This window comes from Gastrolobium bilobum, unplaced genomic scaffold (genome assembly GCF_033153095.1).
Source record: "Gastrolobium bilobum isolate Gb01-03AN ecotype WA unplaced genomic scaffold, APGP_CSIRO_Gbil_v1 utg3862, whole genome shotgun sequence".
NCBI lineage: Eukaryota > Viridiplantae > Streptophyta > Magnoliopsida > Fabales > Fabaceae > Gastrolobium > Gastrolobium bilobum.
The window spans coordinates 352,371-365,246 of record NW_026898147.1 but is presented as its reverse complement, the minus strand read 5'-3'; the positions used below and the strand labels follow the sequence as shown (position 1 = coordinate 365,246).

The 12,876-nt window shown below is 32.8% G+C and overlaps 2 protein-coding genes across 2 annotated transcripts; one reads left to right on the top strand and one right to left on the bottom strand.

The window, feature by feature from the left end:
* Positions 1 to 3,251: 3,251 nt before the first annotated feature.
* Positions 3,252 to 4,123, bottom strand: LOC133313222 (phylloplanin-like). Its single transcript, XM_061514555.1, has 2 exons — positions 3,946 to 4,123; positions 3,252 to 3,535 (listed from the first exon to the last, which is right to left on the bottom strand). The coding sequence occupies exons 1-2, from the start codon at positions 4,121 to 4,123 to the stop codon at positions 3,252 to 3,254; spliced, it is 462 nt and encodes a 153-aa protein (XP_061370539.1).
* Positions 4,124 to 9,253: 5,130 nt separating this feature from the next.
* Positions 9,254 to 11,112, top strand: LOC133313257 (pentatricopeptide repeat-containing protein At5g50990). The gene is made up of 2 exons (XM_061514607.1): positions 9,254 to 9,378; positions 9,484 to 11,112. The coding sequence occupies exons 1-2, from the start codon at positions 9,255 to 9,257 to the stop codon at positions 10,986 to 10,988; spliced, it is 1,629 nt and encodes a 542-aa protein (XP_061370591.1). The 5' UTR covers position 9,254; the 3' UTR covers positions 10,989 to 11,112.
* The last annotated feature ends 1,764 nt before the right edge of the window (positions 11,113 to 12,876 follow it).

Genomic DNA, 12,876 nt, shown 5'->3' with positions numbered 1-12,876 from the left:
TCACAATTATTATTTAATCAAACTTAAATATAAAAGTAAATATAAATAGGATAATCTTTGTAATTATAATGGTCTAATAACTTTTTTTTTCCTTATCTAAAAATAAAAAAAAAATGCAGCGTTTGTTTGTTTTTTTTTATCTCATCATTCTACATAGTTTGTTTCACTTTGTAATAGTTGGCATTTGGGCTGAGCAAAGGAGCTTGCATGAATCATGGCCCTAAAAAAGACTAATTTTATAAAGCACGCGAGCAAATGAGAAAAGAAAAAGGGTGTGGTGAGTGTACTGACTGAATATAAAATTCGGTCCAGTGCACTAAGTTCTCTCGCGAGAACACAATTATAGTAAATATTATAAGTATGTTCTTCTGGAAGAACACCTGGAGAACACCATTATAATATTTAGTGTACTAAGTTCTCGCGGAAAAACTTAGGGCCTGATTGGTATGACGTATAAGGCAAGATAGTATAAGCTTATACTATACGTTATGACATTTTCAGTTGTTTGGTGTGACCATTGTATAGTATAAGCTTATACAGCATAATCCCTTAATACATCAAAACGATGTATAACTTAATCCGGCCTAAGGGTGAGAGATAAGACCTGATAAGATATTGATGTATTAACATCGTTGACCAATGTAATTCTCAAAAATTAATATATTATTTTAATTTTAATCTATTAAAATAAAAATTTATTTTACAATATATTAATTTTTAAAATATTGTTTATTTTTATAAAAATTAATTTATATTTTGGACACAGTGATCAATAAATTTTTATAAAAATGAATATCATATGACATTTTTTGAAGAATTATATAAATTCTTTATTAAAGGATATTTTTATTGAAAATATTTATTTTTATCATATATATTATTATACAGTGCATTACCAAATACTAGATGATATTATCTTATACAATATATTATTTTATACAATACCGTACCAAACGCTTGATAGTATTAAAATTCAATCAGGTCTTATACAATCAGGCCTTATACTATCAGGTCTTATACTATCAGGCCTTATCTTATACTATGCACCAAACATGCCCTTAGTGCACTGGACGGTCCAGTGACTGAATTTTAATTTTTTCCAAAGAAAAAAGAAAACTAGTTATCTTCAGATCTGTGTATTGTAAAAACTGAATTGATAAATGCAATGTTCTTCTTATAGTTAATGTGGAACAACTAAATGGACAAAACAATGGTCTTCTTATCAATGTTGTTAGTATTGCACGATACGCGATACGTATCGCACGGTTTGATCCGATACGAGGAAAAAACGATTCGAACCGCATCATTGAATTGTTTTTGCACAGAATTGTCCTGCTGAATCGTGGAATCGAACGATTCAGTTGTGAATCGGTGAATTGTAAATATTGTGCGATTCAATTTAAAAAAAAATAAAAATCAAAAGTTAGGATTTGAATTTAAAAAAAATAATATCAAATGTCAGAATTTGAAAGATCACGAAATTTGGATTCTCAAAGGTGGGTTGCTTCAGAAAACAGAAATATTAGGGATTCAAAATCCCATTAAACAAACAAATTAAAGAAAACAAGAAAGAGAGAAGAGAATCAAAGAACAGAAAGAAAAAAAAAAAACGAAAAACTGCTTGCAATCTGTGAAGAAGCGAAGCGAAGAACGACATTCAGACTTCAGAGTCAGAGAGAACGAGACGAGCTGTGAAGAAGGCTTGCAAACTGCTTTTGGGTAATATTTTATAATTGGTGTTTGGTAATTTAACTTTAAAAACTTAAATATATTAAAATATTATGTAAGGCACCGTTGAAACTTGAAAGTTGATGGGTATGTGGCTACAAGATGATGGGCTGATTAAAAGTACGTGCTGCATCTTTGGGTTACGTGGTTTCACCATGAAAAAACACTTGTCTTGCAATCATTTTAATATATTTAATGAGTTCGCAAGTGACAAACTGCTTTTGGGTAATATTTTTTGCCTTTGAGTTTTTTTTTTCTTCTTTACAGTAATAGAAATAGTAAAAATGGCTCCAAGGAAGAAATCCAAAAAACAGAAGGAGACACATATGATCCTATCTACTTATCAGATTTAGATTCTGACGAGGAATGGATTACTGAGCAAGAGGAGCCTTGCCTAATGGATGAGGAATCTTGGATGGACGTTCATGAGTGCTTCAACGTTGATGAAGGAGACCAAAGCAAAAAGAGAAAGAGAGGTATATTTGCATGTATAATTTCTTTTAATCAAACACCTTATCTAATATATTTATTTACATTATGTATATTTTTTTTTTAGGTCCTCGAAATCTTCAAGATGATAAAGGCAAAGACATCTTAATACAAGAGGATGTCGACAGGAATGATAACCGAAAATGATCTCAAATTATTGAACAAGATATGGAAGATGAGTCAGATGACTCTACTAATGGAGAGGATGAAGGACTATATATGCCAATACTAGATCCTAATAGTGATAGTAGTGATAATATTAGTCTTGAAATTTAATGAATATGAGAAATAACTGGTTTTAGATTTGGTTACTTGTGGATTTTGGTATTTAGATTTTTTTTTTTAATTTGGATTTATATGATATTATATATTTTTAAGTTATTTTTAATTTATTTCTGAATCTTACGATTCGATACGATTTACGATACAAAAAAGCAGCCGGACGATTCACAATACGTATTACGATTCAACAACCTTGCTTCTTATAATGATGAATCCATAGCAGAAGGTCTGAAATTTGCACATAACAAGGCTAATAATATAACGAAGATTTGTGGTTAATCATAAATTTTCTTTTGCCGCTTTTGGTCTTGGATTTTACTCACAACATATGTAAATAACATTTTGATTTTGATGTGATGTCTTACACTCTTACTATGTATGTATGATCATGAAAATAAATAGACTCTTTAAGGACAAAAGCATAGAATGAAGGGGGAAATAAATACAGTTATCTTTGGGGGATGGTCTTCATTTATCCAAATTCCATTAATTCGTTCAGACATAGCAAAGGAGGCAATTTCAAGTACTTGAAAAAAGAAAAAGAAAAAAAGACTTGTTTTGGACTATTTCCTCGGCCAATTTACCCCATACTTCATTAATTAATATAGGAAAACAGTAATTCCCAAGTTTAAGCTGATACATAAAACAATACTTAACCTCCTTTCCCTTGCACATTTGGACTATCCTATTATACTTAATAACATGACTTTATTTAATTATAATATATGTCATGGTCCTTGTGATGCTTTTCATTAAGTGGAGGGCATGAAATGAAATCCTGAAGGATTAACGTTGGCAACAGTGCGAGTCCCAAGAAGACTGATCCCAACAAACCGCAGGGTCGAAACCAGAGCCCCAGCAGAAGGAAGCTTGGAGTTGCAGTTGGAGAGTGGTGTAGCAACCACAAGGTTACAACCACTAAGCAGTGAAGACAGATCGTATACCAAAGGATCCATCATAATAGAAAACATTCCATCACCTTCAGTTCTTGCATTAGAAAACACCTTTCCCCCACACAGTAGTTGCACTTGAGCATCTGAAACATCATATAGCATTATCACTACCTAGGCAAGTCTCAATCACATTAATTCGAGTAGGAGTAGCACCAGTTAGTTAAAGTCCTCATATATATTCAGAGCTAGAAGTTAGAACCTTTTCACGTAATGTTCCGAATAATAATAATAAAACATTATTCTAGGATGAAAATATTTTAAAAGTCAAAACTTTGCAATGAATACCACCAAACACGTGGATCAACCGATAAAGAAAAGAGTTATTATAACTTAATCAGAAATCTCGAGTTCGAGTTCCTGAAAATGTAATTATATTTAAATTTGATAAGGAGAATTTTACTATTTATATAGTCGTACCTAACTTGAACCAGAATAATCACTAATGAACCGAATGATAATATAAAAAAAAAATTGCTATGAATTTTGGACTTACTTGAAAAAGCTGGGTTTGCAGAGCCATTAATATCCATATTGTCCTTGGAAGAGCAAAGTACAGTTCCTTGAATATTAATGGAGCCGAGGAGATCATTGAGAACCCCAAGTTGGGCTTTGGCTTGGGGAATTGCCACTACAGCAATTAGGAGAAGCGTGACAAGATTTTTCAAGGTCATGGTTATCAGATATTATAACTTGCCTTGCAACAAGTTAGCTGTGCGGATAAACAATTTTATACTGCACAGAAGCTTGCATGACTCAACATTATTACACTACCGTATTGCAATTTACGTATGCGTGTGTAAGCTAGATAGCTAAGTTGCTTGGTACCAAATTGGCAATATTCTCTTTCTTTTCATTTTTAACCGTAGAGTTTTCAGGTTGTCATATATAAGCCTATGCTATGAGCACTTTGGCTTCTGTGTCGTGTATCCCAAAGGAAGCAACTCGTTCTCTTGTGCAAGTTATGTGATCTTTAAAGAGCCCCAAAGAGTTCCCACTAATTCAAAGTTTGACATACCACCATGATTCGCATGCCACGTTCACTGTTCCCACCGTTCATGACTTTTGCTTTTTCATCATTATGTTTAGTGGAGTTAGTAAAAATTATAGCATCTATTTTTTTAGAGTACATACTCTGTGTGTCATGACTATATTATTGCTGGAATCATAGTCATATAATGATAAAGGGAAATCATACTTTCATGTTGCAGAAAATATAAGTTGTCTTATGCTTTCACCATAGAAATCTGTGCATTCTTTTTTGATTTTTTTTTGCTTTATATTTTAGTGGGCTCCATAGTTTTTTCTATGTACAGGAGAGAAATGATGATTTCTGTTATCGGAGAGCAATAAACCCCAATGATAAATAATAGTAATAAGGAAAAAGAGAAAAATATATTGAAATAGATAATTATAAAATTATCACCTTTAATTCATTTTTGTATGGCTAGAATCTTTCCCCATGACATCAGTGGCGGACCCAGAAAAATTGTTTATGTCCGTATATTTAGTGGCGCTACCCCCAATTTTTTTTTTTTAAAGACAGTTTAGATTAACGCTTTATGTACAAGGTTATGAACTCGCTTATAATCATGTTGTTTCCATAACAAGCTGCAGACAATAGTTTGACGAATCATTTCCCCCTATATCTTATCAAATCTCCAAAACAAATATGAGAATATACTCGAGTACATCCATACATCATCATTCTATTTTGTAGTAGTGAATAAAAAAGTCAACACTACCTGTACTGAAGGCAAGCGAAATCACAGTTAAGGCCTCGTCTCTAGAGATTAACTTATTTGAGAATGTCAGACCTACAATCAATCCTCTCTTTTCATAAAAATGAAAAAAGAAACAAAGGATGAAGAGAGCATGTGAATGAGTATGAGACAGGGGAGGAAGAATAAGTTTTCTCCTAATCAATTTGCGTCGCTAAGTTGTTTTAATCATCTCTGTACGTTGCTACATTACTAACTAATATAAGAGTAAATACTCTTTTTGGTCCCTAACAAAAAATTCGGTCCCCACTTTAATCCCTTACAAAAAAAAAATTTAGTGACCTAATCTCTATGAAATTCAAAGTGGACACATTTTAGTCCTTTTGAGTGACTAATGTGAATCTTTTTTGAATTTGTGAGAGACCAGGATTTTAACTAAATTGATCTACTTTGAATTTCTTAGGAACCTCAAGACTAATTGTTTTTATAAGGGACTAAAGTGAGGACCGTATTTTTTTCTTAAAGACTTAAAAGTGTATTTATTCCTAATATAAATATTGAATCAAGAAACAAATAAGAACCTGCAACAAAAAAAAAACTAAAATGACAATATTTATGTCCGCACTTGCGAACATTTGCGTCAACCTGGGTCCGCCAATGCATGACATGATTATATTAATTAATCATTTTAGTATCTAAAAGATGAAAAAAGTATTTCTCCAGTGAACTTAAAACGACGTCGTTTTGGGTTATAAGATTAAAAAATTATAATGATAAAGACTAATATAACCCTGCAATATATTATAATTATAAAAATACCTTGATTTCCGTCCTAAAACGATGTCATTTTGGGTTCACTGAAGATAACTTATCTCCATTGACCGGAGAAATCCTTTACCCCTAAAAGATATATGATATCAATTTAGTTTCTTAATCATGAAAAGTGACTTCAAATCATCATTTTGTGCACAAACTGAGACAAAAATATTAAATTGAAGTCAAGAGATATACTTGTTTTTTTTTCTTTTTATGATTGAAAGGCTAAATAAATGTCATTTTTCAATTATTGAAAGAAAAAATAAATCAATACCAATTCATTCAGATAACAAAACTGTCTTTTTTTATTTTTTAGAGACTAAATTAATGTTAACTCAACATTCATAAACTAAAGTAGCAGTTTCCTCTGAGAATTACTTAAAAAACGAAAAATGAATAGTAAAACTAAAAAAAAAACATAAACAATAAAATATAAACTTGTATTATCAAATAAAAAGTTTTTTTTTCAACACATTATCTAATTTTTACCTTTTCCCTTTTCAAATACCTGAAGAAAAAAATTATCCAGGTATTTTTATTTTTTTATGAATACTGATATCTAAGGTAATTTATTAAAAATTTATTTATTATTCATCATATTTGATTTGCTTCCAAGTATCAAATATTTATTATAAGGGATTGATGTTTGTCCTTTTAAAATATATAGAATCATGTCATTTCAAATGAGAGAAATAGATATACAATAAAAATTATAGGGGAGAAAATGAGAGTTTTTTTTAATTTAAATTTTAAATAAATAATATTAATTTTAACTAAAATAACCATCATTTAGAAAGACAATTTTTTTTTCTTATTATAAACCAATACTTAATAAATATTTAAGAACTCAGTTTGGGCTTTTTGACCCTTTTGCCCCTCATTAATTAATTAATAATCAATTTGTCCCTCACCCAGAATTATCCACCAACCTTCCCCTCTTTAATCGATTAACTTGAAGATTTAATCGGTTAAACAGTCAAAATACAGCAATAACATTGACCTGAAATGTAATCGATTAAATATCCCTCTTAATCGATTAAATTTCGAGACATTTAATCGATTAAATGTATTATTTAATCGATTAAATTTCATCTGGAGCATTTTTTAAACCCCCCATTTGACAGAGGGGGTTATTTGAAATCCTAATCGATTAAGGTCTGTGGATTGCGTCCCCAAGGCTACTTCAAACTTCTTCATCCTCCACGGTGAGGGATTTTCGATTTTGTTATTTTTTTGTTATTTTGGGTGGTTTTGGTTTTGGTGGTCGATGGAATGTGTTGGGGTTGAATTTAAATTTTTTCTCACATAGTCTCTGAGATCAGTTGCTAGGAGAGAGAGGAAAAAAACAATTTTTTTTTGGAATATCATTTGATTTAACTAACTGCCCATGAGATTATTTACAGTTTTTTAATTTTTTTTTCAAGTTCGTTTGTTGTTTTAACAATTCGATGTGCTGCTTTTATTTTGTTTGCCATTGAGTTATAGTTTAGGAAAGCGAGCAATGTGTGATGTTGGTTTTGTATTTTGTTTGCCATTGGTTTTTGTTTGCCGCGGATAACATGTATGTTGTTTGCCATTGAGTTATTGGTTGTTGATAAATTATTTTGTCATTGTAGGTATTCTGTTACAATGGCCGGCTGTAGAAGAGCAAACAATGCCGACGATGAGAGACGCACGAAGCAACGACAAGACCGGCCTTCTTTCTCAAGGCGACAAGACGAAGAGCCTGATAACGTCGACCTACCATTTGGATACTTGTTTGAGGATGACCCCTCGGTGCACGCTGCATTTGTACGTGACCATGTCAACAGACCTTTATGTGCTCCAAAATCATTGGATACAACATTTTTTGTGACGGAAGGATTTCAGATTGTGGCGGTGTTGGAGGCAGCACATCTGAGGGTGTTGGCTGAGATGCTATGTCCCTACTCAGAGGTTATGCTGAAGGCCTTCTACCATAACTTCAGCTACATATAGGGTGAGATGAGGTCGAGGGTCTGCAGTGTGGACATAGTCACGACGGCTCCGGTATGGTTGCAGATATTAGGCTATGACTTTGATGCTGAGCCCACTGTGGAATATGACGCAGATAGCGGTGTATCACTTCCTGGATATGCCCGAGGGGATGCGGTGGAGGAGGCCAGGAGGCCTGATAATATTTAAATAAAATACTGAAATTTATTTTATTTAAATATTATTATTGTTTAAAAAAGATAGGATATTGTAGCAACCAACTAGTGTTACTACCAATCAATTCCACCGTTAGATCGATTATGTGGATTTAACCAATGTTGTCAAATTCGAGTTTCTATGCAGAAACGGAAATGGGTGGTAGAAACGTAAACGTATAAACGACACGAAACGTAAAGTTTCTACTTTCTACCACTTAAGGTCAAGATACAAAATTATATATGCAAGTAAAAAAAAAATCATATAATGAACATGTGTATTGAGCCACTTATCTATCTAAAAAAGAAAATTATTTTTCATAACCAAGTAACAAAATTATAAACAGTGATAATTAACAAGAAATGGGTAACCAATCTGTTCTAACTGCTTTATACACTCTGCAGATTTTGGATCATCGCTCATCAGGATATAATTCCACTTCTTTCAATTCACACAATGATCAAAAAACATAAAACAATTCTTATAGCATAACTTATAATAGAATTGCAGCTTTATAAGACATAATTATAAAAAAAACATATATCCAAACAAAAAGATATTAAGTGACTGTGAATATGATTTGGGGAAAATGAAAATTAGGTTTTTTTTTATTATTAAACTTTTAGTTTTAAATAAAAACGGTCAATACGGTAAAAACATAAGTTTTTATCGTTTTTACGCGACGTTTCTACCAGTTTTTATCAAGGACCGTTTTTACTTAAGTTTTAACACAGACCACTCTAGTAAAAATGTAAAAACGTAACATTAGTTTTTGACAACAATAGATTTAACGATTATATTTATTTCCATCTTTGTATGATTAAGATTGCCTATATTTAATATGAAAACATTAAATATGAAAAATCATAACCATACAAAGTGAAAATAAATATAAAGTATTAAATATAGAGAATTATAACCATACAAAGATGAAATAAATATAACCGTTGGATCAACATATCGCTCTAACAATGAAATTCATTAGTAGCATCAGTGTAGTAATACTAGTTCGTTACAATATCCTTCCCTTTTAAAAAATTCAAAACCAAAAAATAAATAAAAAACAACATAGGAAGTAATGAGCCATGAAACAATCACGATGATCAATTTGCAGAGGTCAAGATATGGAGCTAACAAGTTTACTTCTTTGTCTGAATCATTGACTTCATTGCATTCTCTCTCATCTTCTTTTCATTCTCACCACTCTTCATTCACGGCTATAGGTACCTACACACGCACACATTCACTGTTTTTCTCAGGAATAAAAGAAAGTTGCTTCTTTTTTATTGCAATGTTGTTGATTCCCTCTCTTTTTATTCTTTTGTCAGATAGTACGGTACTCCGTCGGGTTCTCGAACGCTGTAGAATTTATAAGGATTTGAAAACCGCCTCTAAAACCCACGCAAAGGTTGTTGTACTCGGGTATGCTACCTACCCATCTCTTATGGCGTCTCTGATATCAACCTATGTTCGCTGTCACCAACCCCATATTGCCCATCATGTTTTTTCCTATGTTTTGGATGTATTCAATATGAACTTAATAATTGAAAGCTTAATGAAAGCCAGGGAATGTGATGCTGCCAAGAAGGTGTTTGTCAAAATGCCTGTTAGAGATGTGGTCTCGTGGAACACCATGATTGGAGGGTATGTTAAAAACTCACGCTTTTTTGATGCTTTGAGTTTGTTCCGGGGGATGCTGAGTGCTAAGGTTGAGCCTGATGGGTTTACCTTTGCTTCTGTGCTTACTGGGTGTGCACGCCTCGGGGCTCTTAGCAATGCCACGTGGGTGCATGGATTGATGGTTGAGAAAAGGATTAAACTGAATTATATATTGAGTGCTGCATTGATTGACATGTATGCCAAGTGCGGTAGAATTGATGTTTCAAAGCGAGTTTTTGATGGTGTTGTGCGTGATCATGTGTCTGTTTGGAATGCTATGATTAATGGGTTAGCAATTCACGGGCTTGCTTTGGATGCAACTGCAGTGTTTTCAAGGATGGAGCAGGAAAATGCTTTGCCGGATTCTATTACTTTTATTGGGATTTTGACGGCTTGTAGCCACTGTGGATTAGTTGAAGAAGGTCGTGAGTACTTTGATATGATGCAGAATCGTTTCTTGATTCGGCCGCAACTTGAGCATTATGGAACCATGGTTGATCTCTTGGGACGAGCAGGGCTCTTGGAAGAGGCCTATGCGATGATTAAGGTGATGCCTATGGAGCCTGATATTGTTATCTGGAGAGCACTTCTGAGTGCTTGTAGAACCCACAGAAAGAAAGAACTTGGTGAAGTTGCCATTGCAAGTATATCCGGTCTTGAGAGTGGAGATTTTGTCTTGCTGTCAAATATGTATTGCTCTTTGAAGAACTGGGATAATGCTGAGAGAGTGAGACAGATGATGAAAATGGGAGGAGTTCGTAAAAAGCGTGGTAAGAGTTGGATTGAATTAGGAGACAGCATTCACCGATTCAATGCAGCTGATCAGTCACATGCTGAAATGGAAGTAATTTACGGAGTGCTGGAAGGCTTGATACAAAGAGCTAAGTTGGAGGGCTTCACACCCTTGACGGATCTGGTTTTGATGGATGTTTCTGAAGAGGAAAAGGAGGAAAATTTAAAGTTTCATAGCGAGAAGTTGGCCTTGGCCTATGGAGTCCTGAAAAGTAGCCCTGGAACAAAAATCCGGATTTCAAAAAATCTGCGTATCTGCCAGGATTGTCATAATTGGATTAAGATTGTGTCTAGAATATTAAACAGAGAGATAATTGTGAGAGATCGCATCCGTTTTCACCAATTTGAAGGCGGGTTTTGCTCTTGTGGAGACTACTGGTAGCTAAGAGAGTTAATTCTTGGTTGCATTGTTGATTAGCTAATACCGGTTTAATATGATCTAAGTGAGGTCTGACCTGGTTTGAATTTTTTTGAACTAGTTCAGAACCGGGTCGAATCTGACCTGACTTGGTTTTTGAAGTGGGTCAAATCCGACCTAACTCGTTTTTTGACTTGGTTTCAAAACATGTATTTAATTTGATTTTTTTAGTGTTATTGATTTATTTTTTAAACTCATGTAATTTAATTATTTATTTGTTTTAAAATATATAAATTTTATATTTGTTGAATAAATAAAGGAATGTAATTTTAAGCTCCCTGCACATGTGAAACAAAATTAGTGAAAATTAGTGAAAATTAAAGAATGAGAGACGCTCTTCCCATCTTAAGATGACAAATCACTAATTTTAACAATGATATATTATAAAATTACATAATGTCTACTGATAGAAAATTCATAAATTCAAACCCAAATTATACAATTATTATTAGGGAAAGATCAATTAGTTTAACGCAGCTCTTGGTTAATATGATTGTACATATATAATTTTAGTTATCCACTACAAAGAAAATAGAAAATGTAAAGGAATTAGATTGATAAACAACGACATATTATATAGGTAGAATATTTGTATAGAAACTTTTTCATTAAAGTAATAATTGTAACTCCACACATAATGACTCAAATAAAAATTGGACAAAGAAGTAGTTGCTAATTTGCTGAGCTCAATCGGCAGCGAGCCTTCAAGATTATTATGATTCTTATGCGAGACATTTATGAAAATTCTCAGTTACCATGAAATTAAATTTTACCATAAAAGCTACGATGTAAAAGCCATTAAAATAAAATAAAAAACTAAGGAATAGAGAAAAAGGAAATCTACTGCTTGTTATGAAATGAAGGAGGCGATGTTGGAAGGATCAGAGAGTTAAATCCATAGCCAATAACAAAGACCATTATAGCAAGACATGACATCAAGCAGGTATTCAAGCATATCATACTGTATGAGTTTAAATTAATCAAGAAGCTCGAGATTGAGCACAAGAAAAGTCGAGAAACATATGGGAGATCCTCTTTGGTGGAGTGCAAGAATGTGACAGAGAGAAGAGAGAATTATAATTGTGATTTTTTTTCATATAATGGGTCTGGGTCAAGTTTTGGGTCAATGGGTCATTATTAAAACAAGTCAGGTCTAAAATTGACCCAAATAAAAGTGGATTAGTATTTAAACCCAGTTCAAAAAAATAAGTATTTATGGGACAAATCATGGACAGGGCAAGTGAACTAGTGTTTTTGCACACCCCTACCCAGTCCTTAAGCATTTAAGCATAAACAGCTCTCTTTACAAGCACTAAAAGCTGATCCACTTAGGTCATTGGCATGCCTGTTAGCTGCGAACAGGTTAAAGTAAAAATCAATTTTGGGCATAATTTTTGAGTTTCATGATTTTGAGTTACTATTACGTAAATAGAATGGGTGAAGTAAAATTGATTGTACCCAATTTGGCAGTTATAAATATTTTTCCATTTTCTGATAATTGACAATGTTCCACCTGAAGGTCAACAAGAAGTAAATCCATAATAACATGAAGTAGCAGCTACTGTGATGCACCCGAGCTGACTTGCTTGGATTAGGCTTATCCACTATTTATTTTAGATTATGTTTGAGTATACGTTGATTGTGCGTTATCTCCTTTGATTGCGCATGATTATAGTTATTTACTTTTTTTGTTATTTTATTTTTGCCTATTTAAGGCTTGGAGAACCCTATTGTTATTAGGGTGTTTTTGGTTAATAAAAATTAAGAAAAGAGAAATAGTATTTTCTCGCAATCCTTGTATTTGTTCTTCTTTCTGTTTAGCCAATTGGTTACTGCTTCGGCATTATTTGGT

Excerpts from the sequence above, each read along its gene's own strand:
- LOC133313222 (XM_061514555.1), bottom strand. The coding sequence starts at position 4,123 with ATGACCTTGAAAAATCTTGTCACGCTTCTCCTAATTGCTGTAGTGGCA. Across the intron at positions 3,536-3,945 it reads TGCAAACCCAGCTTTTTCAA|ATGCTCAAGTGCAACTACTG; the intron begins GTAAGTCCAAAA and ends ATGATGTTTCAG.
- LOC133313257 (XM_061514607.1), top strand. The coding sequence starts at position 9,255 with ATGATCAATTTGCAGAGGTCAAGATATGGAGCTAACAAGTTTACTTCT. Across the intron at positions 9,379-9,483 it reads CTCTTCATTCACGGCTATAG|ATAGTACGGTACTCCGTCGG; the intron begins GTACCTACACAC and ends TTCTTTTGTCAG.